The 26533-nt window shown below is 40.2% G+C and overlaps 1 protein-coding gene across 2 annotated transcripts in view; it reads left to right on the top strand.

Annotated features, from left to right (window-relative positions):
- The window catches only part of LOC133615089 (transmembrane protein 235-like), a 44630-nt gene that overhangs the window by 9928 nt on the left and 8169 nt on the right, over positions 1-26533 (top strand). For both annotated transcript variants that reach the window (XM_061973438.1, XM_061973437.1), the window contains exon 4: positions 14840-14977. In XM_061973438.1, coding sequence (XP_061829422.1) covers positions 14840-14977 — 138 coding nt within the window. The remainder of the gene's footprint in view (positions 1-14839; positions 14978-26533) is intronic.

Here is a 26533-nt window from a genome sequence, read left to right as displayed (position 1 = left end):
TGTGTTAATCAGTAGACAACTGGACCTTAAACAAGATTTTTTTGGGCTTTAATATTACTGGCGTAACATGCCAGGGGCTATAAGGTTGACTGCAGCCTAGTGAGTTTTGTGAAGGCGTCCTTCACCACATCACGCTTCTAAGTCTGCAACTTGAAAAGATGACTATGACTTTGTATAAAAAAAAAACATATTTAGAAAGTTAACAGTTTTTTCATGCTCTTGCTATAAAAATATTCAATTAGTAATTCCTACTTTGCCGAAATTCGTTCATAACGGCCAGGCCCAAGACCATACTTGCCAACCTTGAGACCTCCAATTTCGAGAGGTGGGGGTGGGTGCGGGGGGCGTGGTTGGGGCGGGGGCGTGGTTGGGGGCGTGGTTAAGAGGGGAGGAGTATATTTACAGCTAGAATTCACCAAGTCAAGTATTTCATATATATATATATATATATATATATATATATATATATATATATATATATATATATATATATATATATATATATATATCCCTGCGACCCCGAAGGGAATAAGCGGTAGAAAATGGATGGATGGATGGATATATAAATAAAAGAAATACTTGAATTTCAGTGTTCATTTATTTACACATATACACATACATAACACTCATCTACTCATTGTTGAGTTAAGGGTTGAATTGTCCATTCTTGTTCTATTCTCTGTCACTATCTTTATAACCATGCTGAACACCCTCTCTGATGATGCATTGCTGTGTGGCACGCACAAAAGTGCTTTCATCAAATGCACTAGATGGCAGTATTGTCCTGTTTAAGAGTGTCACAACATTGCTGTTTACAGCAGACGGACTGCTTTACTGTAGACGTTCTTTATATTGTGGGAAAGCGGACTCAGGTCCGCATGGAGCTGGAGGGGGCGTGGCCTCCAGCTCCGCCTGAATTTCGGGAGATTTTCGGGAGAAAATTTGTCCCGGGAGGTTTTCGGGGGAGGCGCTGAATTTCGGGAGTCTCCCGGAAAATCCGGGAGGGTTGGCAAGTATGCCCAAGACCAATTAACAGCAATAAACGAGGGTTCACTGTATCACTCTTGGATTTGGCTATGGTAGCCTGAGTGTCTGCATAAAAAACACAAACAACAAAAATGCAGTTAACGTACTTTTATAACTAGATATTAAGAAATAATAGTGTTACGAACTGGTCAAGGGGGTGACCCCGGGATGCAGAGACGGGAGGCAAGTTTGAATAACAAATAATGAATACATTTAATAAGTCCAAAAAGCGATGGGGCAGAAATGCACACCATGAATACTAACTAAAACAGGTTCCTCAGTGGTCGACAGGGGAAAAAACCAGGGAGCACTCAGCACAGCATAATGTCCTTGCTGCCTCCAAGGAGGCTGGGAAAAAACACAACAAAGTTAGAAATAACAGGACTAAGGAAAAAATAACGTACCAGGACTGACGAGGCGAAGTAGGCGAATGCACGTGGGAGGTGCAGGATAAAATAACCGGCAAGACCCAGCTGTGGGTGACGAGCTTAAATACTCCTCTGAAGAAATAGGTTGCAGGTGTGCCTTAGTGTCCGCCCCTCGCTGGAGACTAATGAGCTGAGGAAACACATCCCAATAAAAGAGAAGGCAGGGAAATAAAAACACAACAAATAGATTAGTAATATTTTACAAGGTATGTAAAGATTTGTATTTACCAGTGGTGTGCCGTCAGAGCCAGTAAGGCCTTCTCTGCTGGACTAACATAACCAGAAATCATGATCATAGCTAAAGAAACAATTATTTTTGTATTTACTTTCCCTAAATATGTAACAGTATTCATATTCTCTTCATGTCATATTTATTCTCCTTCCAGTGCTGTTGTTTTTGTTTGTATCCAATCAGAATTCAGCTAGCTTATGTTGCCATGCTGTACCAAATCTGCCCGAGGCCTTCAGAATCAACAATGCGTGCACTGTAAGCGAACTGGGACATACAGTTGATAGACAAATGCGATAGCCAATCAGATCACGAGTTGTTGTCAGTAAGGCCTTCTAGCTGGCCCCACGTTGAACGTGACATTTACGCGTCCTGTGATTGGATACTCATCGGGACCGTTAGCGGATGAATTTGAGAACACATACAGTTGATAGACAGTTGCGATAGTCAATCAGATCACGAGTTGTTGTCAGTAAGACCTTCTAGCTGGCCTCACGTTGAACGTGACATTTACGCGTCCTGTCATTGGATACTCATCGGTTCCGTTAGCGGATGAATTTGAGAACACATACAGTTGATAGACAGTTGCGATAGCCAATCAGATCACAAGTTGTTGACAGTAGCATATCTAAGTAGCCTGATGTTAACGAGACTGTGATTTGGATACTCACTTGTCACTCCAAAGTGAGTATCCATTCACAAGTTTCAATTTAGCCGGAAGCGGGAAGTGTTGCGGGATAGCAGAGAATGAGAACAAAACGTTGATTAGGTGGCAGATATATATTTGCAAGGCCATTTTCAAGAAGGATATTTAAAGAGAAACTACATCTTGTGACACGATGTCGGCCAACCCCGGAAGCTAGCTCAGCTGTTCTGGCGATGACATGGGGAAATGCTCGCCATTTCCACTCAAATAAGCCGACGACAAAGGGTACCACCGGCTTATACGGCATACTTGCCAACCCTCCCGGATTTTCCGGGAGACGACCGAATTCAGCGCCTCTCCCGAAAACCTCCCGGGACAAATTTTCTCCTGAAAATCTCCCGAAATTCAGGCGGACCTGAGTGATGTGTCGACAGCCTGTTTTCACGTCCGCTTTCCCACAATATAAACAGCATGCCTGCCCAATCACGTTATAACTGTAGAATGATCGAGGGCGAGTTCTTGGTTTCTTATGTGGGTTTATTGTTAGGCAGTTTCATTAACGTCCTCCCAGCGCGGCAACAACACACAACAGCAGTCACATTTTCGTCTACCGTAAAGCAGTTCGTCTGCCGTAAACAGCAATGTTGTGACACTCTTAAACAGGACAATACTGCCATCTACTGTACATGCATATGTGACAATAACATCGAGGGCTTTTAGAGAGTGCAGTGCACAACTGCACACACAACAAGGAGACGAAGCAGAATGCATCATCAGAGAGGGTGTTCAGCATGGTTAGAAAAATAGTGACAGAGAATAGAACAAGGATGGACAATTCAACCCTTAACTCAACAATGAGTAGACGAGTGTTATGTGTGTGTATATGTGTAAATAAATGAACACTGAAATTCAAGTATATATATATATATATATATATATATATATATATATATATATATATAGGGACGGCGTGGCGCGGTGATAGAGTGGCCGTGCGCGACCCGAGGGTCCCAGGTTCAATCCCCACCTAGTACCAACCTCGTCATGTCCGTTGTGTCCTGAGCAAGACACTTCACCCTTGCTCCTGATGGGTGCTGGTTAGCGCCTTGCATGGCAGCTCCCTCCATCAGTGTGTGAATGTGTGTGTGAATGGGTAAATGTGGAAGTAGTGTCAAAGCGCTTTGAGTACCTTGAAGGTAGAAAAGCGCTATACAAGTACAACCCATTTATCATTTATCATTTATATATATATATATATATATATATATAATATATCTAGAATTCACTGAAAGTCAAGTATTTCTTATATATATATATATATGAAATACTTGACTTGGTGAATTCTAGCTGTAAATATACTCCTCCCCTCTTAACCACGCTCCCCCGACCCCCTTACCCCCACCTCCCGAAATCGGAGGTCTCAAGGTTGGCAAGTATGTTATATGGCGTGAAATAGGTGCTATAAATTGTGAGTTTAAATATTTTATTTTTTCACTTTTAATGTTTTTTGCAATTTCAATTTTGACAGTACCACATAAGATATGTTTTAATTGCTGATGTGTTTTAATTTCATCCATCCATTTCCTACCGCTTGTCCCTTTTGGGGTCGCGGGGGGGTACTGGAGCCTATCTCAGCTGCATTCGGGCGGAAGGCGGGGTAAACCCTGGACAAGTCGCCATAATTGTTTTTTTTTTAAATGCGCCAGAAAATAACCCGTTTTGTACACTGTTGATGTGGTTCAATGCCGAGTAGGGCGTAAATGTTTTCCTGTATAGCAGTGGTCCCCAACCACCGGGCCGCGGTTCGGTACCGGTCCGTGGATCGATTGGTACCGGGCCGCACAAGAAATGTAAAAAAATAAAAAATATATCTTTTATTAAATCAACATAAAAAACACAAGATACACTTACAATTAATGCACCAACCCAAAAAACCTCCCTCCCCCACTCATTCACACTCATTCGCACAAAAGGGTTGGTATATCAATATAGATCAATACAGTCTGCAGGGATACAGTCCGTAAGCACACATGATTGTATTTTTTTATGACAAAAAAAAATAAAAAATACCATACCCCTCCCCCCGGTCCGTGGGACAAATTTTCAAGCGTTGACCGGTCCGCAGTTACAAAAAGGTTGGGGACCACTGCTGTATAGTATTTCTCCAGCAATGGTCATGTGGTGACATAAATTATGGTAGTTTGAGAGGTAATTATTGAAGTTGGACACCACTGAAGGACTAGGTGGGAAGCACACGGCCTGCCACTTGTATTTACTATAAATAAACAATGCACCAAAAGACTACATTGGAAACTACAATGCAGTTCAATCCAACATGTTTTATAGTCATGTGTTTGTATTCCAGATGACGTCTAAAGTTTATATGAAAAGGTAAAACAAAATAAATTGACAGGCCCAAAGGGGAAATAAGTGTTGAATATATCTTACTGCAGTGAAGCTAATTCAAAACAGCTATGTGCTTTGGCATTAATTGAAAATGTAAACAAAACAATAAAATGGGCAATAACTATTAAAAAAAAAAAAAAATCTTTTTAGGGCATTATATCTTTGAGGAAAATATTCAACTAGAATATAATCCATACTTGCCAACCCTCCCGAATTTTCCGTGAGACTCCCGAAATTCAGCGCCTCTCCCGAAAACCTCCCGGGACAAATATTCTCCCGAAAATCTCCCGATTTTCAGCCGGAGCTGGAGGCCACGCCCCCTCCTGCTCCATGCGGACCTGAGTGACGACAGCCTGTTTTCACTTCCGCTTTCCCACGATATAAACAGCGTGCCTGCCCAATCACGTTATTCCATACGAGGCGTCCGGCATACCGCCGATGAGCATGGTGCAGATGGAGAAGATCTTCTCGGCGTCCGTGTTGGCGCACACGTTGCCAAAGCCGACGCTGGTCAGGCTGCTGAGCGTGAAGTAGAGGGCGGCGATGTACGAGCTGCGCATCGACGGGCCGCCGACCGTGTTGTTGACGTAGGGCATCTCCAGGCGTTTGCCCAGCTCGTGGAGCCATCTTTGGGGAAGAGACAGGAGGACAACAGGGTGACAAGAACTAAATCATCCAGAGTAGAGATAAATTGTGTTATTATGTTTATCTTACCTAAAAATAAATATATTTATTAATTAAAAAACTAAATACATTTTTACTATATTTTGCTGGAAACATAAAAAATAATTGTACTTTTATTTGTATTTTTTCTGACTCCTTGTTACATCCAGCCACAGAATTATACATTAAAATAAACATATTTGAAATAATTAATTTTAAATGATCATAATAATTCATTTAAAATGACCATATTTAATTATTAAAATAATTGCTTGTTTATCAACAACTTTAGCATTTCATTCATTATATTTTGAAGCTCTCAGAAGCCAAGTTATGTTCTATTCCTTAAGATTTATTTATGCAAGTTTGAAGTATCAATTATCTAAACACAGTTTTGTTTGCATATTTTCAGGATATATATATATATATGTATGTATGTATGTGTGTGTGTGTGTGTGTGTGTGTGTGTGTGTGTGTGTATATATATATATATATATATATATATACATATATATATGTGTGTATGTATGTGTATATATACAGGTAAAAGCCAGTAAATTAGAATATTTTGAAAAACTTGATTTATTTCAGTAATTGCATTCAAAAGGTGTAACTTGTACATTATATTTATTCATTGCACACAGACTGATGCATTCAAATGTTTATTTCATTTAATTTTGATGATTTGAAGTGGCAACAAATGAAAATCCAAAATTCCGTGTGTCACAAAATTAGAATATTACTTAAGGTTAATACAAAAAAGGGATTTTTAGAAATGTTGGCCAACTGTAAAGTATGAAAATGAAAAATATGATCATGTACAATACTCAATACTTGGTTGGAGCTCCTTTTGCCTCAATTACTGCGTTAATGCGGCGTGGCATGGAGTCGATGAGTTTCTGGCACTGATCAGGTGTTATGAGAGCCCAGGTTGCTCTGATAGTGGCCTTCAACTCTTCTGCGTTTTTGGGTCTGGCATTCTGCATCTTCCTTTTCACAATACCCCACAGATTTTCTATGGGGCTAAGGTCAGGGGAGTTGGCGGGCCAATTTAGAACAGAAATACCATGGTCCGTAAACCAGGCACGGGTAGATTTTGCGCTGTGTGCAGGCGCCAAGTCCTGTTGGAACTTGAAATCTCCATCTCCATAGAGCAGGTCAGCAGCAGGAAGCATGAAGTGCTCTAAAACTTGCTGGTAGACGGCTGCATTGACCCTGGATCTCAGGAAACAGAGTGGACCGACACCAGCAGATGACATGGCCCCCCAAACCATCACTGATGGTGGAAACTTTACACTAGACTTCAGGCAACGTGGATCCTGTGCCTCTCCTGTCTTCCTCCAGACTCTGGGACCTCGATTTCCAAAGGAAATGCAAAATTTGCTTTCGTCAGAAAACATGACTTTGGACCACTCAGCAGCAGTCCAGCTGGTGTCGGTCCACTCTGTTTCCTGAGATCCAGGGTCAACGCAGCCGTCTACCAGCAAGTTTTAGAGCACTTCATGCTTCCTGCTGCTGACCTGCTCTATGGAGATGGAGATTTCAAGTTCCAACAGGACTTGGCACACAGCGCAAAATCTACCCGTGCCTGGATTACGGACCATGGTATTTCTGTTCTAAATTGGCCCGCCAACTCCCCTGACCTTAGCCCCATAGAAAATCTGTGGGGTATTGTGAAAAGGAAGATGCAGAATGCCAGACCCAAAAACGCAGAAGAGTTGAAGGCCACTATCAGAGCAACCTGGGCTCTCATAACACCTGAGCAGTGCCAGAAACTCATCGACTCTATGCCACGCCGCATTAACGCAGTAATTGAGGCAAAAGGAGCTCCAACCAAGTATTGAGTATTGTACATGCTCATATTTTTCATTTTCATACTTTTCAGTTGGCCAACATTTCTAAAAATCCCTTTTTTGTATTAGCCTTAAGTAATATTCTAATTTTGTGACACACGGAATTTTGGATTTTCATTTGTTGCCACTTCAAATCATCAAAATTAAATGAAATAAACATTTGAATGCATCAGTCTGTGTGCAATGAATAAATATAATGTACAAGTTACACCTTTTGAATGCAATTACTGAAATAAATCAAGTTTTTCAAAATATTCTAATTTACTGGCTTTTACCTGTATATATGTATGTATGTATGTATATGTGTGTGTATATATATATATATATATATATATATATATATATATATATATATATATATATATATGAAATACTTGACTTGGTGAATTCTAGCTGTAAATATACTCCTCCCCTCTTAACCACGCCCCCCCCGCCCCCGACCACGCCCCCCCACCTCCCGAAATCGGAGGTCTCAAGGTTGGCAAGTATGATATAAACTCAAATAGTACGATCATATTTGTTATACTATGGCTGTAAATCTGTCAAAACAATGGCGTTCGAAGCTTTTATATGTACACGACCACGTACACGATGCTGCTACACAAAACCAGAACTATTACAAAGGACATGTTTACTTACCGCTGACTAATAGTGTAGCAGTTGAAGCAAAATTGTATCCAACTCAGTTCAACAAAGTAGAACAAGGAAACACCCGCAGAGAACGACAAGCACATTGATGATCAGCTACTGAAGTGATCAGTCACCATGGTCATGATCATCAGATAACAATAATAAATAGCAGTAGATCACATCAGAATGGCATCTCCGCTTTGATCTCATTTGTTCAAATCGTCCACAAGCAAGAACATTATTCATACTGTATTTATTAAAGGGGAACATTATCACCAGACCTATGTAAGCGTCAATATATACCTTGATGTTGCAGAAAAAAGACCATATATTTTTTTAACCGATTTCCGAACTCTAAATGGGTGAATTTTGGCGAATTAAACGCCTTTCTAATATTCGCTCTCGGAGCGATGACGTCACAATGTGACGTAGCATCGGGAAGCAATCCGCCATTTTCTCAAACACCGAGTCAAATCAGCTCTGTTATTTTCCGTTTTTTTCGACTGTTTTCCGTACCTTGGAGACATCATGCCTCGTCGGTGTGTTGTCGGAGGGTGTAACAACACGAACAGGGACGGATTCAAGTTGCACCAGTGGCCCAAAGATGCGAAAGTGGCAAGAAATTGGACGTTTGTTCCGCACACTTTACCGACGAAAGCTATGCTACGACAGAGATGGCAAGAATGTGTGGATATCCTGCGACACTCAAAGCAGATGCATTTCCAACGATAAAGTCAAAGAAATCTGCCGCCAGACCCCCATTGAATCTGCCGGAGTGTGTGAGCAATTCAGGGACAAAGGACCTCGGTAGCACGGCAAGCAATGGCGGCAGTTTGTTCCCGCAGACGAGCGAGCTAAAACCCCTGGATGTCTTGGCTCACACCGTCCCTTATGCCACCGAAGATGATCAAGAGAAGAATATCGACCCTAGCTTCCCTGGCCTGCTGACATCAACTCCAAAACTGGACAAATCAGCTTTCAGGAAAAGAGAGCGGATGAGGGTATGTCTACAGAATATATTAATTGATGAAAATTGGGCTGTCTGCACTCTCAAAGTGCATGTTGTTGCCAAATGTATTTCATATGCTGTAAACCTAGTTCATAGTTGTTAGTTTCCTTAATGCCAAACAAACACATACCAATCGTTGGTTAGAAGGCGATTGCCGAATTCGTCCTCGCTTTCTCCCGTGTCGCTGGCTGTCGTGTCGTTTTCGTCGGTTTCGCTTGCATACGGTTCAAACCGATATGGCTCAATAGCTTCAGTTTCTTCTTCAATGTCGTTTTCGCTACCTGCCTCCACACTACAACCATCCGTTTCAATACATGCGTAATCTGTTGAATCGCTTAATCCGCTAAAATCCGAGTCTGAATCCAAGCTAATGTCGCTATAGCTTGCTGTTCTATGCGCCATGTTTGTTTGTGTTGGCATCACTATGTGACGTCACAGGAAAATAGACGGGTGTATATAACGATGGTTAAAATCAGGCACTTTGATGCTTTTTTTAGGGATATTGCGTGATGGGTAAAATTTTGAAAAAAACTTCGAAAAATAAAAAAAATAAGCCACCGGGAACTGATTTTTAATGGTTTTAACCCTTCTGAAATTGTGATAATGTTCCCCTTTAAACAATTCAGAAAACATCATTGGCATGTGAACCAGCAAATTTTAAAAATAATTTACTGCGAATTTGCTGTTAGGTTTACAGCTATTACGTAGCTTATTCTACTTACCACATAAACAAGCAAGCTGTAAAGACCACGATCGCCGCCTAGTGGCCAACAGTAACATTAGAGATACAGCACGGAAACTGTTGGTGTAAAATCAAATTATATGAGAAATCAGACTAATTTAGTGCTTGGAAATATACTGCAATCCTCATGACAGATGAGAGCGTCCAATGATGAGCGTGAACAATGATGGCAAATCCATGCCAAAGAATTGTCATAGCTGACAAATCTGTTTGCTTTTCATTGCTCTGCTTTGGTGGGGTTTTTTTTTTGGTGTGTTTGTTGTTGTTTTTTTTCAAATGAAGACATTGGCAACACACTGTATGGTTTTCAAATGCTGACAGGATGCTCATTGTCTACTTGGTCCCGATTCAAGTGGACAATAATTCTGCATCTTCATTCTAATCAGCACCAACATTTAAAATAGGGATGTCCGATAATGGCTTTTTTGCCGATATCCGATATTGTCCAACTCTTAATTACCGATACCGATATCAACCGATATATATATATATATAGTCGTGGAATTAACACATTATTATGCCTAATTTTATTGTGATGCCCCGCTAGATGCATTAAACAATGTAACAAGGTTTTCCAAAATAAATCAACTCAAGTTATGGAAAAAAGTGTCAACGTGGCACTGCCATATTTACTATTGAAGTCACAAAGTGCATTATTTTTTTAACATGCCTCAAAACAGCAGCTTGGAATGTGGGACATGCTCTCCCTGAAATAATCCTGATACCCACTACAACTATGGGAAACACTGTTAACTTTGACTTTCACAAAGTGCTTTTTTTTTTAAACATGCCTCAAAACAACATCTACAAAAACAATGAAGGCACACAGCTTTAGTCCAAAGTATACTATAAACTGGGCTCAATCTGCCCTGTTAACGTATTCGTATGAGTAACAAAAATGTGCAAATAAAAACAAGAAAGGCACAAAAATAAAAATAAAAACTGCTTCAGTCTAGACTAGTAGATAACACAGCCATCCTTTAAAGTGCATGGGGAAAAAAGGCACAGAACATAAATAAAACAGCTTCACTCATTCCAGACTATTAGTCTATTTGTGCAACAGATGAAGCCCAAAGAGTGGGATAATTCATTTTCTCCTTGTCATCACATGTGAGAGGTAGATTTTTCTGAATGAAAACAAGCATCTGCAAGGGTTTCTGGGTATTTGTTCTGTTGTGTTTATGTTGTGTTACGGTGCGGATGTTCTCCCGAAATGTGTTTGTCATTCTTGTTTGGTGTGAGTGCACAGTGTGGCGCATATTCGTAACAGTGTTAAAGTTGTTTATACGGCCACCCTCAGTGTGACCTGTATGGCTGTTTTTCAAGTATGCCTTGCATTCGATAGTGCGTGTGTCAAGCCGTAGATAGTATGTGACTGGGCCAGTACGCAAAGGCAGCGCCTTCAAGGATTAATTGGCGCTCTGTACATCTTCCTGCGTCCGTGTACACAGCGGCGTTTTAGAAAGTCACAAATTTTACTTTTGGATACCGATACTCTTGAAACCGATAGCCATAATTTCCGATATTACTTTTAAACGCATTTATTGGCCGATAATATCGGCAGTCCGATATTATCGGACATCCCTAATTTAAAAGGTTATTGCGTTGCGTCTCCACCAGATTCCATTCTGTGTAGTTTTAGCGTATTTCTGCTCACAAAAACAAAGAAAATTGGACAATTGGCACCAGATGTGATCAATTTCTATGTAACTGAAGCAGTGGCGGGCCGTGCGTTTCCCACCTAGGCCTTCAGTGATGTCCAGCTTCAATAATTACCCCTCAAAATACCATAATTGATGTCACCACATGACCATTGCTGGAGAAATACTATACAGAAACATATGTATGCCATACTGTACATTGAATCACCTCAACAGTGTACAAAACGGGTTATTTACTGGCGCATTAAGTTAAAAACGCATCAGCAATTACAACATATCTTATGTGGCACTGTCAAAATTAAAATTGCAAAAAACATTAAAAGGGAAAAAATAGAATATTTGAACTCACTGTTCAACGGCCAGTAGTAGCCCTCGTCTCACAAGGTGTTCTCTTTAAATGTCCGTCTTGAAAATGGCCTTGCTAACATATTGTAGTCTTAAGCTGAAAATGTCAAGAACAGATTTCAATCTGTCTGTTCATTGCCATTTCTGATGACCCTGGTAAATCTCAACACATGTGAATGAAGGCCATACGAATAACGGCAACACTGTCATAAACATGTGCCAAATAGTGACACCATACTAAACAACAATGACAAACACATTTCGGAAGAATATTTGCACCGCAATACAACATAAACACATCAGAACAAATTTCCAGAGTTCCCTGCAGCACCAACTCTTTTGGGACGCTACAATATATCTTCCACCTAATCAACGTTTTGTTATCCTTCCTGCTTCCTGCTAAATTGAAACTTGTGAATGGATACTCACTTTGGAATGACAAGTGAGTATCCAATCACAGTCTCGTTAACATTAGGCTACTGTCAACAACTTGTGATCTGATTGGCTATCGCAACTGTCTATCAACTGTATGTGCCCGCATTGTTGATTCTGAAGGCCTCCGGCAGATTTGGTACAGCATGGCAACATAAACTAGCTGAATTCTGATTGGATACAAACTGAAACTGAAAACAACAGCACTGGAAAGAGCATAATATGACATGGTAGAGAATATGAATACTTTTAGATATTTAGGGAAAGTAAATCAAAAAATTATTTTATCTTTAATCATGATCATGATTTCTGGTTATGTTAGGCCAGCAGAGAAGGCCTTGCTGGCACTGACGGCACACCAATATTGTGTGTGTGCACATACATGCACAGTGTTTCCCACAGGACAAGCATCTATTTGTGGTGGTGTGGGCGGGGGGCGGCAGCGGCGATGACTAAGAAGAACGCGTAGTTGGAATATAATTGCAACACTTTATGTACATATTTATATACAGATTTGAACAATTAGTTATTCACTGAAATATATTTATTAATTGTGGTTCTTACAAAAAATATATCTTATAAAATATAAAAGCTAAAATGTCTCTTAAAGCTCTGCCCCTTTAATTAGTGCATACTAAATAATTTAACTTTAGCCTACTACTATAACCATATTATTTATCAGCAACATAAAGTGAAACAGAGGCAGAGGTGTCCTGCCACAGTCAGTCAACCTCCTCCTCCTCCTGCTGCTGCTGAACAGGTCGCACTGGAGCTAGTCTCGCTCGCCAGACCCTCCTCCAGAGAAGAGGGAGACACTGGAGCTTACCGTGCTGGGTGTTATACAGCCATGACTTAAATTGTGGCATTTTAGCCATTCTGGATCGAAACCAGTCGCTCTGTTTTGTTGTGGTCCTCTCTATAAGGCACATAAGAATATAAAATAGGACCCTTTTCATGAGAAAAGTGCATTTCTGATCTGACCCTGCTTTATTTTTCAGTGTTTGCTGAGTCTCACCTGTTGCCTCCGCCCTAGCTGGCTCTACATGCTGCCTGTCTTCCTCCTCTCCTGCAACATTTCCCTGCGTACTTACTATCCCTTCCTCCTCTCCCTCTCTTACTGCCTCAGCTGCCACAGCTGCGGCACTAGTTGAAGCCTGGAAGTATTGGAAGCAAATCAATTTTCACACTGATGGACGTCTGTTCATTTTACTTATGAGATTTCTAAGTGTCTACACCGTTTTGATAATACCTCCTGTGGTCCGGACTGTAGGCCTACCTCCTCTCCAAGTCCAGCCCTTTTCGGCCGTTGAAAATATTTTTCTATACTCATCTGTGTGAAGGAGTGAACATCCAACATTAGAATGTATTACTAACGAGCAGAACCGCTCTATGTACAGTGCCGTCTAACCTTAAGCGGCAGCAGCTCAACACATGCAGGGTTCAACGTTAAGGTTTTTTGCTACTTGCCCGACTTCTCAAATCTACTTGCCCCAATATTTTTACTTGTCCTGCCTAGGTTTTTTTCTGGCTGTGTAGTGCTCATGGCTTATATCTTACTAAAATTCTTCCCGTTGACTATTTACAACACTACACAGTAATTATTATTATTATTATTATTATTATTATTATTATCTATAATTACATTTAAATGGCATTGCATACATGTAAAATTAAATGCTATTTCACATTATTTGACCAGTGGCAGTTACACCCATCTGAACAGGTCAGCCACCTGTTTAAAGCCCGATCACAGTTGAAATCTTGAAATGAAGGGCCTTTAATGGCCAAAACATTAACCTGGACAACATTTTAACACCTGGTTGGCTCAGATTTTATTATTTTCATTGCATTCACATGCTGCAGTGGACAGTGGACAATTTAGCGTCAGTATTAACGCAGTATCCGAAGCACCGTCTCCACATGTGTTTATTGACAACAGGGTTAGAACCTGGACACGTTAGCTCGTCGGTATGGTAACATGTGACTGTTACTACGTGCGTCTGCCCCGGGCCCCGAGTCAAACAGCAGCGGTGTTAATGAAGCAGCGTCAGGCTGCTCACCGTCAGTGAAACGCTCGGTGAAATCGCGGATTAACGTTAAATATATGACGAGCCGCGAGCGATGCAGCTATAACCTATCTACCTATAACCTATATTACCCTCGTATTCCTATCTACCTATAACCTATATTACCCTCGTATTTTGATCTGTCTTCTTCTTCTTCTTCTTCTTCTTCACAGATATGAGTAGACAGACCACATATATGTATATACAGTGTGTGTGTATATATATCAGTGCGGTGAGGTTCATGACTGGTGAGGCACTGACTTCATCACTTCTTCTTCTTCTTCTTCTCCCCCCCCCCCCCACCAGGTGAATTAAGTGCTATTGGCGGATCCATTTGTGGCGGACGTAATTCTTTCGTGGCGGGCCGCCACAAATAAATGAATGTGTGGGAAACACTGATGCAACATTGACCATATATATACCATGACATATATAGCCGTGTCCAATAAATAGAAAATGATATCTTTTGGCCATGACCTGAGCTCATAAGTCAAGAGTTTGTCACAGCCCCACAATATTGTGGTCTGTCTACTCATATCTGTGTCCATAAAACCCCAAACAAATAGCCATTATTACAGTTATAGTCACATATTGGGCATGTTTATTACAGCGTTTAATTTGGTCATTTCCAAGTGTGTTTTGTCCACCACGGGGCGACAAGTAGGAATCCTACAGTGTTATTGTGATTTGTGTGTGTTTGCAGAGCTGCACAGGGCGGTGGTCATCCTATTGCCTCTTGGCTTGGTGCTGCTGGTCTTCGGTTGGATTTTCGGACTTGTCAGTTCGTTGGCCTACAGCACCAAGCTGCTGACCGGAACGGCAGTCTACTTTCTTGTCTGCAGTACGTACGCACACACAATAATTTCTATATGTATGTGTGTGTATATGTATATACAGTATGTGTGTGTGTATATATATATATATATCAGTGGCGTGCGGTGAGGTTGATGGCTGGTGAGGCACTGACTTCATCACAGTCAGATTTACAAACATATGAACCCTAAAGAGTATCTTATTCACCATTTGATTGGCAGCAGTTAACGGGTTATGTTTAAAAGCTCATACCAGCATTCTTCTCTGCTTGGCACTCAGCATCAAGGGTTGGAGTTGGGGGTTAAATCACCAAAAATTATTCCCAGTCGCGGCGCCGCTGCTGCCCACTGCTCCCCTCACATCCCAGGGGGTGAAGAAGAGGATGGGTCAAATGCAGAGGACAAATTTCACCACACCTAGTGTGTGTGTGTGACAATCATTGGTACTTTAACTTAACTTTAACTTTACACATACAAACTGTAGCACACAAAAAGCACATTTAATTAAAAAAATGTTATTATGGTCTTACCTTTACTTATAAGTGCGGGAACAGTGGTGTTTCTGTTGGAGGAGTTGTGAATGAATGAAATATGAAATCCGTGCTGCAGTCTGCAGGTGTACCTAATGTTGTGTCCCTGCAGTCGTTCACGGCTCCTCCGGCGCGAGCATTGTTGTTTTTGCACTTTTTGGCTTCTTGTTAAGTGACTTTTTTTGGGTGGATTCGGTCTTGCACGTGGAGGGTTTGGGTGTGGGCTTTGGTTGGTGTGGCGCTCCCGTCGGGGGGTGCACTCTGCGCGGGGGTGCATTAACCGGCACCAGGAGGCGGGATTACTGTGAGCCTCACACAGTGCGTCTTCGCAGCAGTTTTATGATTGCTCAGTACAGGAAATACGTTACACACATTCAGTTGTTGACAAAATACACTGTACATTATATACCTCAGCTAACTAAACTATGGAAATGTACAATATAGTTCATATAGCAATACGGTCTCACTGCACAGCAGACCAGCAGTTAGCCAGGTCCGCAATCCATGTTGAGGCCCAATTGAGTGACGTGCCTCAACTGGCTGCTGATCACCGCACCGTCTCTTCTCAGTATTTGAACGGCAAATGTGAAAATTCTGCGATTTTTTTAATAAAAATAATCTAAAACTGGTGAAGTTAAATGGAAAATAACTTTATAGTATAATCACTGAATACATATAACAATTTAATTAATTTGTTTTCTTTTTACATTTTTTTTCTTTCCATGTCACCTCTAGTGACCGCACGTCACTGATATATAATATATATATATATATATATATATATATATATATATATAAAGATTAATTTGATAATTAATCTGTCGATTATTACTTCGATTAATCGATTAATAATCGGATAAAAGAGACAAACTACATTTCTATCCTTTCCAGTATTTTATCGGAAAAAAACAGCATACTGCCACCATACTTTTTTTGATTGTTTCTCAGCTGTTTGTACATGTTGCAGTTTATAAATAAAGGTTTATAAAAAAATTAAATAAAATTGCCTCTGCACATGCGCATAACATAGATCCAACGAATCGATGACTAAATTAATTGCCAACTATTTTTATAATCGATTTTTATAATCGATTTTAATCGATTTAATCGATTAGTTGTTGCAGCCTTAAAATATACATGTATGTGTGTGTATATATGTATATCTCATCAATCATCGGTGGTCACTCAAACGAGTATGACAATACTCCTGGTAGGGGTGTATCCCTTTATGGAGGATGCCTGTGCGTGACTTAGTTTTACGTGGGGAGACTGGTCCACACGATCCTTGACAGAATCGGGTCAGGGTCCAGTGGCATGGAGTCCCAAGACGACTGGGGACCCTTTTCTGCTGCAGCCTTCTTCCGCCGTCGCAGCCGTCGTGGTAGTTCTTAAATCTTCCGCCTGCTCCGCCGTTGAAGTCTTCACCGTATCCCTGGCTCGGGGGCCGTCAGGTACTAGGCCTTTGCCAAGGGCCACCTGGGGTAACCGTAGTAAAGGGGTTAACCTCCTAGTGCCCCAAGACCCCCATAGAGGAGCCTCCACTGCCTGATGCACTTTAACGTCATGCCCCATACATACATACATACACATATATATATATACACACACACATATATATATATATATATATATATATATATATATACTGTGTATATATATATACTGTGTATATATATATACTGTGTATATATATATATATATATATATATATATATATATATATATATATATATATATATATATATATATATATATACATACTGTGTATATATATATATATATATATATATATATATATATACATACTGTGTATATATATATATATATATATACAGACACTTCAATAAAATGCCCTGAAGAGCAGAGAAACCTGCGAAACAAGCCCGCAAGAGCCTCGTTTTCACTCTTGCCACTGCTCTGCTAATGCACAATGTGACAAAGTGAAGAGATTACACGTGGTGCTGTACAATGGACTGAATAATTATGCACCAATTCTTGAAAGGAAATACGTTTACCTTTTTTTTTTTTTTTTTTTTACCGATAACAGTCTTTACGGTTACCACAGGAACAGTAAAGTCCAGGGCAGTCTACCAGCCCCAGTGTGCGACTGCGGGGTAAAAGAACAATAGGTTTCATTGTAGAGCGCCGTGGGTGTCTGAAAAGGCGCTAAGTTACATGTGGGTACACCTCTGTATTTAATGTTACGTAACGACTAATCTGATTACCGTTACACCCCTAGTATACAAGCAACTAAAGAGTCCATCCATCCATCCAGCCAATTTCCACCGCTTGTCCATTTTGGGATCGTGGGGGGGGGGGGCTCGAGCCAATTCCAGCTACACTCGGGCAGAAGGCAGGGTACACCCTGGACAAGTCGCCACATAGAGTCGCAATCAAAAGTTTACATACACTTGTAAAGAACATAATGTCATGGCTGTCTTGAGTTTCCAATCATTTGTACAACTCTTATTTTTTTGTGATAGAGTGATTGGAGCACATACTTGTTGGTCACAAAAAAACATTCATGAAGTTTGCTTCTTTTATGAATTTATTATGGGTCTATTGAAAATGTGGGTCAAAAGTATACATACAGCAATGTTAATATTTGCTTACATGTCCCTTGGCAAGTTTCACTTCAATAAGGCGCTTTTAGTAGCCATCCACAAGCTTCTGCTTGAATTTTTGACCACTTCTCTTGACAAAATGGGTGCAGTTCAGCTAAATTTGTTGGTTTTCTGACATGGACTTGTTTCTTCAGCATTGTCTACACGTTTAAGTCAGGACTATGGGAAGGCCATTCTAAAACCTTAATTCTAGCCTGATTTAGCCATTCTTTTACCACTTTTGACGTGTGTTTGGGGGTCATTGTCCTGTTGGAACACCCAACTGCGCCCAAGACCCAACCTACGGGCTGATGATTTTAGGTTGTCCTGAAGAATTTGGAGGTAATCCTCCTTTTTCATTGTCCCATTTACTCTCTGTAAAGCACCAGTTCCATTGGCAGCAAAACAGGCCCAGAGCATAATACTACCACCACCATGCTTGACGGTAGGCATGGTGTTCCGGGGATTAAAGGCCTCACCATTTCTCCTCCAAACATATTGCTGGGTATTGTGGCCCAACAGCTCAATTTTTGTTTCGCCTGACATCACATGGGCAAATAAGACCTTCTGGAGGAAAGTTCTGTGGGACATGTAACCATATATTAACATTGCTGTATGTATACTTTTGACCCAGCATAGATTTGGTCACATTTTCAGTAGACCCATAATAAATTCATAAAAGAACCAAACTTCATGAATGTTTTTTTGTGACCAACAAGTATGTGCTCCAATCACTCTATCACAAAAAAATAAGAGTTTTAGAAATGATTGGAAACTCAAGACAGCCATGACATTATGTTCTTTACAAGTGTATGTAAACTTTTGACTGCGACTGTAGTCTTCAATAATATGTACCCTCTTAAAGAATAGAATAGCCGTATCCTCTCTATTGGTATACACACAATTATTCATTCATATATACATACATATGCGCACACATAGCTTCGCCCATATACATACACAAATGCAGTACATACCTACACACTCAAAGTTCTTACATCCACGCGCACATTCACTGTACAAACATACATATACACATACATGTACATATACATTCACTGTACAAACATACATATACACATACATGTACATATAAATTCACTGTACAAACATACATATACATGTACATATACATTCACTGTACAAACATACATATACACATACATGTACATATAAATTCACATGCATACAGAGACTCTCGGGATTTAGGGCTATATAAGTAAACTTTGATTGATTGATTGATTGATATAATCACGTTTTATCAAACATAAATTAACGTTGTTCACAGAGGGGGAAACTGGGTAGCACACTGACAAAGCTTAACCTATTGTTACTATAACAATCTACAAGGTTAATACAGTTGGGTTATCTTTGTCAGGTTCAAACACTGATGACATCTATTAAACAGACAAGAAGCAAGGAATCATGCAGAGACAAGAGTTCAATTTGGGTCAAATGAGGAGAGACGTTTTTTGGGCTGTACTCTAGTTACAGATCCAAACTACGCTCTAAAGTCCAGCCCACGTGATTCGTCTATTTATTTGGGAGGTCTCTGGTTACATCACCGAAGCTGTCGCTGAAGGAAGGGGGTGTAATCTCGACAGCCCCAGTTATACACAATATATGACTATTAATGAAATGCAAATGTGTTGATACTCGTGATATCGCCCTGTCTCTGCTCTGTCTGCGTCACGGCACTCGATGTTCCCTTGGCAGTCAGCAGGCCGATTCAGGGTCTGAAAACACTGATACGAGACGACTTGCTTTGCACAGATAGAAAAAGTACAACTTCAGCACAATTGATAATAACTATAGCAACGGTCCTTAAGCATAAGAGTTGTGTGATAATATATACATAATTATTCTAACTAGGGATGTCCGATAATGGCTTTTTGCCGATATCCGATATTGTCCAACTCTTAATTACCGATACCGATATATACAGTCGTGGAATTAACACATTATTATGCCTAATTTGGACAACCAGGTATGGTGAAGATAAGGTCCTTTTTTAAAACATTAATAAGTACCAATGGTTGTCACACACACACACTAGGTGTGGTGAAATTTGTCCTCTGCATTTGACCCATCCCCTTGATCACACCCTGGGAGGTGAGGGGAGCAGTGGGCAGCAGCGGTGCCGCGCCCGGGAATCATTTTTGGTGATTTAACCCCCAATTCCAACCCTTGATGCTGAGTGCCAAACAGGGAGGTAATGGGTCCCATTTTTATAGTCTTTGGTATGACTCGGCCGGGGTTTGAACTCACAACCTACCGATCTCAGGGCGGACACTCTAACCACTAGGCCACTGAGTAGGTTAAAATAAGATAAATAATAGTCTCTAGAGGAGACCGAATGCAATGGATGTCGAGTGGGTCTGACATAATATTGTGAGAGTCCAGTCCATAGTGGATCTAACATAATAGTAAGGCTTATAAATTATAATAAAACAGGTTACAAAAGCTACTCTTGGCCGATGGAGTAAGACAGGGATGTCTAAACATTTTCCACTGAGGGCCGCACACTGAAAAATCAAAGCATGCTGGGGCTATTTTGATATTTTTCAAAACCAATAAAATTATATATATACAGTGGGGCAAAAAAGTATTTAGTCAGCCACGATTGTGCAAGTTCTCGCACTTAAAATGATGACAGAGGTCTGTAATTTTCATCATAGGTACACTTCAACTGTGAGAGACAGAATGTGAAAAAAAAATACAGGAATTCACATTGTAGGAATTTTAAAGAATTTATTTGTAAATTATGGTGGAAAATAAGTATTTGGTCACTTCAAACAAGGAAGATCTCTGGCTCTCATAGACCTGTAACTTCTTCTTTAAGAAGCTCTTCTGTCCTCCACTCGTTACCTGTATTAATGGCACCTGTTTGAACTCGTTATCTGTATAAAAGACACCTGTCCACAGCCTCAAACAGTCAGACTCCAAACTCCACTATGGCCAAGACCAAAGAGCTGTCGAAGGACACCAAGAAAAGAATTGTAGACCTGCACCAGACTGTGAAGAGTGAATCTACAATAGGCAAGCAGCTTGGTGTGAAAAAATCAACTGTGGGAGCAATTATCAGAAAATGGAAGACATACAAAACCACTGATAATCTCCCTCGATCTGGGGCTCCACGCAAGATCTCATCCCGTGGAGTCAAAATGATCATGAGAACGGTGAGCAAAAATCCCAGAACCACACAGGGGGACCTGGTCAATGACCTGCAGAGAGCTGGGACCAAAGTAACAAAGGTTACCATCAGTAACACACTACGCCGACAGGAATCAAATCCTGCAGTGCCAGACGTGTCCCCCTGCTTAAGCCAGTGCATGTCCAGGCCCGTCTGAAGTTTGCCGGAGAGCACATGGATGATACAGCAGAGGATTGGGAGAATGTCATGTGGTCAGATGAAACCAAAATATAACTTTTTGGTATAAACTCAACTCGTCGTGTTTGGAGGAAGAAGAATACTGAGTTGCATCCCAAGAACACCATACCTACTGTGAAGCATGGGGGTGGAAACATCATGTTTTGGGGCTGTTTTTCTGCTAAGGGGACAGGCCGACTGATCCGTGTTAAGGAAAGAATGAACGGGGCCATGTATCGTGAGATTTTGAGCCAAAACCTCCTTCCATCAGAGAGAGCTTTGAAGATGAAACGTGGCTGGGTCTTCCAGCATGACAATGATCCCAAACACACCGCCCGGGCAATGAAGGAGTGGCTCCGTAAGAAGCATTTGAAAGTCCTGGAGTGGCCTAGCCAGTCTCCAGACTTCAACCCCATAGAAAATCTGTGGAGGGAGTTGAAAGTCCGTGTTGCCTGGCGAGAGCCCCAAAACATCACTGCTCTCGAGAAGATCTGCATGGAGGAATGGGCCAAAATACCAGCTACTGTGTGTGCAAACCTGGTAAAGACCTATAGTAATCGTTTGACCTCTGTTATTGCCAACAAAGGTTATATTACAAAGTATTGAGTAGAATTTGGGCTTCACGGTGACAGAGGGGTTAGTGCATCTGCCTCACAATACGAAGGTCCTGAGTAGTCTTGGGTTCAATCCCGGGCTCGGGATCTTTCTGTGTGGAGTTTGCATGTTCTCCCTGCGACTGCGTGGGTTCCCTCCGGGTACTCCGGCTTCCTCCCACCTCCAAAGACATGCACCTGGGGATAGGTTGATTGGCAACACTAAATTGGCCCTAGTGTGTGGATGTGAGTGTGAATGTTGTCTGTCTATCTGTGTTGGCCCTGCGATGAGGTGGCGACTTGTCCAGGGTGTACCCCGCCTTCCGCCCGATTGTAGCTGAGATAGGCTCCAGCGTCCCCCGCGACCCCAAAGGGAATAAGCGGTAGATAATGGATGGATGGATGAGTAGAATTTTTGTTATTGACCAAATACTTATTTTCCACCATAATTTACAAATAAATTATTTAAAAATCCTACAATGTGAATTCCTGGATTTTTTTTTCACATTCTGTCTCTCACAGTTGAAGTGCACCTATGATGAAAATTACAGACCTCTGTCATCATTTCAAGTGGGAGAACCTGCACAATTGGTGGCTGACTAAATACTTTTTTGCCCCACTGTATATATATATATATATATATATATATATATATATTTTTTTTTTTTTTTTTTTTTTTTTCAACCTCAACTTTGGGCCCTGAAGGGTCGCAATCATAAAAATGCTAAAACATTTTTTTAATAAAAATACTATATGGATCAACTTAAGAGCTATCTATTGATATGAAGTTTTTTGTTTGTTTTTTATGATTTTTTATGGGTTTTGTATGTTTTAAAAACCCCTGTTTTTTATGGCAAAAACATAAAATATGCAATATTTTACCCCCCGAAAATTCAAAGTGGAATATTTTATTGGAAGTAATTGGAGCCTTAAAATATGTCAATAATTCATAACAACATTGATTTTGATTCATTATTATTTTCTGAGCAATGATAGTTTAAAATAATAAATACCACTACAATTCTTAGGAAAGGGCCCCACTCAATTTTTTTTTTTAAATAAGTCAAATATACATATTTTTATTTAATTTTATGTATTTTCTTTATTTCTTTTCATTTTAAGCCCTTAATTTCTAGATCAACTTCAGATCTAGCCATCGATTATAAGTCAGGATGTCCGATAATGGCTTTTTGCCGATATCCGATATTCCGATATTGTCCAACTCTTTAATTACCGATACCGATATCAACCGATATATACAGTCGTGGAATTAACACATTATTATGCCTAATTTGGACAACCAGGTATGGTGAAGATAAGGTACTTTTAAAAAATACTAATAAAATAAAATAAGATAAATTAAAAACATTTTCTTGAATAAAAAAGAAAGTTAAACAATATTAAAACAGTTCCATAGAAACTAGTAATTAATGAAAATGAGTAAAATCAACTGTTAAAGGTTAGTACTATTAGTGGACCAGCAGCACGCACAATCATGTGTGCTTATGGACTGTATCCCTTGCAGACTGTATTGATATATATTGATATATAATGTAGGAACAAGAATATTAATAACAGAAAGAAACAACCTTTTTGTGTTAATGAGGGGGGGGGGGGGGTTGGGTTGGTGCACTAATTGTAAGTGTATCTTGTTTATGTTGATTTAATAAAAAAAAAAAAACGATACCGATAATAAAAAAAAATTATACCGATAATTTCCGATATTACATTTTAAAGCATTTATCGGCCGATATTATCGGACATCTCTAATTCTAACATTTTTCTTCCCCTCCATTTATCTGCTTTCTTTTCTATTTCAAGTTATTGCATATATGTATTGTTCCATTCGACACAAGTGTATTGTTGATAATAGAGGTATTTAGTGTTATTATTCATTATCAATAGTGCTATTTCTATTGGTATTTATATTGCTCCATTTGTAGTGTAATAATGTTCATTGTCATTTCTGTGTTATTAATATTTATTCCACTAACTGCTTTTTTGCTATCACTTTTGCATCATATTTGTACATATCTTATGTGCTGATGTTGTTGTGGTTGTTATTGTTGTGTTTGTTGTTGTTGTTGTTGTCCTGTCTTCTTTTTTTTATCTTTCTATCCCACTCTTGCTACGGCCCGGCTGCACCAAATAATAATATAAATCCATTTAATAAAGTCAAATACAAATAAGGCAACAAGAGCTGAGATAGGCTCCAGCAACCCCCCCCCCCCCCCCCCCCCCCCCCCCCCGCAACCCTCGAACGGGACAAGCGGTAGAAAAAAAGTTTACTTTTGTCAAGTAAATTTGTACAATATACAACAATATGATTTGCCTCGGTAGCTGGACAGGACAAAAAAATAAAAATTTAAAAAAAAAAATGGTATCATGAAAAGCATAAATCGTATTGATGTGACAAGCTAGACTGATCATAGATAAGAAGTAACATGCCATTTTGTCACGTATGCAGAAGGCGGGCGAAGTAAATGCATTGTCCATAAAGTAGGTCGGGAGGAATGATTGTCTGGAACCAGAGGCCACGACTGCAGACACATATTCACAAATCTGTCACTTTGCCTGTCTGACAGCCTTACAGCCTCCAATATGTCACACAGCAGAGCAGAGGCACTTCATTTCACACACCGCTACCGTTTTCATGTCCACGTCAAAAAAAGAAAATCTCTGATAATATGGAGAAAAGATGATGTGTTCCGCTGTTTTCTCTTTGTATGGTATTACAAATGGTTTATTCCGTGGCATCCATATGTTGGGTGTTGGGTCAAAAGGTCTCCAAAAGCTGGCCCTGCTCCTCAAAGTGCAGTTGTCATCATAGGCGCCGATCTACATTTCTGCCAGTGGGTATTTATTTATTTCTTTATTTATGAAATACTTTTTTGTTAAGTTAAAGGTGTTTAATGATGACACAAGCCTTTTTTTTTTTTTTTTTTAACACATACAGATTCCTTTCTTTCATGAAGACAAGAATATAAGTTGGTGTATTATAGTGTTGTCCCGATACCAATATTTTGGTACCGGTACCAAAAGTATTTCCGTACTTTTCGGTACTTTTCTAAATAAAGGGGACCACAAAAAATGGCATTATTGGCTTTATTTTAACCAAAAAAATCTTACGGTACATTAAACATATGTTTATTATTGCAATTTAGTCCTTAAAGGGGAACATTATCACCAGACCTATGTAAGCGTCAATATATACCTTGATGTTGCAGAAAAAAGACCATATATTTTTTTTAACCGATTTCCGAACTCTAAATGGGTGAATTTTGGCGAATTAAACGCCTTTCTATTATTCGCTCTCGGAGCGATGACGTCGCATCGGGAAGCAATCCGCCATTATCTCAAACACCGAGTCAAATCAGCTCTGTTATTTTCCGTTTTTTCGACTGTTTTCCGTACCTTGGAGACATCATGCCTCGTCGGTGTGTTGTCGGAGGATGTAACAACACGAACAGGGACGGATTCAAGTTGCACCAGTGGCCCAAAGATGCGAAAGTGGCAAGAAATTGGACGTTTGTTCCGCACACTTTACCGACGAAAGCTATGCTACGACAGAGATGGCAAGAATGTGTGGATATCCTGCGACACTCAAAGCAGATGCATTTCCAACGATAAAGTCAAAGAAATCTGCCGCCAGACCCCCATTGAATCTGCCGGAGTGTGTGAGCAATTCAGGGACAAAGGGCCTCGGTAGCACGGCAAGCAATGGCGGCAGTTTGTTCCCGCAGACGAGCGAGCTAAAGCCCCTATCGACCCTAGCTTCCCTGGCCTGCTGACATCAACTCCAAAACTGGACAGATCAGCTTTCAGGAAAAGAGCGCGGATGAGGGTATGTCTACAGAATATATTAATTAATGAAAATTGGGCTGTCTGCACTCTCAAAGTGCATGTTGTTGCCAAATGTATTTCATATGCTGTAAACCTAGTTCATAGTTGTTAGTTTCCTTTAATGCCAAACAAACACATACCAATCGTTGGTTAGAAGGCGATCGCCGAATTCGTCCTCGCTTTCTCCCGTGTCGCTGGCTGTCGTGTCGTTTCCGTCGGTTTCGCTTGCATACGGTTCAAACCGATATGGCTCAATAGCTTCAGTTTCTTCTTCAATTTCGTTTTCGCTACCTGCCTCCACACTACAACCATCCGTTTCAATACATGCGTAATCTGTTGAATCGCTTAAGCCGCTGAAATCCGAGTCTGAATCCGAGCTAATGTCGCTATAGCTTGCTGTTCTTTCCGCCATGTTTGTTTGTGTTGGCATCACTATGTGACGTCACAGGAAAATGGACGGGTGTGTATATAACGATGGTTAAAATCAGGCACTTTGAAGCTTTTTTTAGGGATATTGCGTGATGGGTAAAATTTTGAAAAAAACTTCGAAAAATATAATAAGCCACTGGGAACTGATTTTTAATGGTTTTAACTATTCTGAAATTGTGATAATGTTCCCCTTTAAATAAAATAGTGAACATACAAG

This window comes from Nerophis lumbriciformis, linkage group LG22, assembly GCF_033978685.3.
Source record: "Nerophis lumbriciformis linkage group LG22, RoL_Nlum_v2.1, whole genome shotgun sequence".
In the NCBI taxonomy this organism is placed as follows: Eukaryota; Metazoa; Chordata; class Actinopteri; order Syngnathiformes; family Syngnathidae; genus Nerophis; species Nerophis lumbriciformis.
Note: the sequence above shows the minus strand (reverse complement) of the source record. Positions and strands in the feature narration are given on the sequence as shown.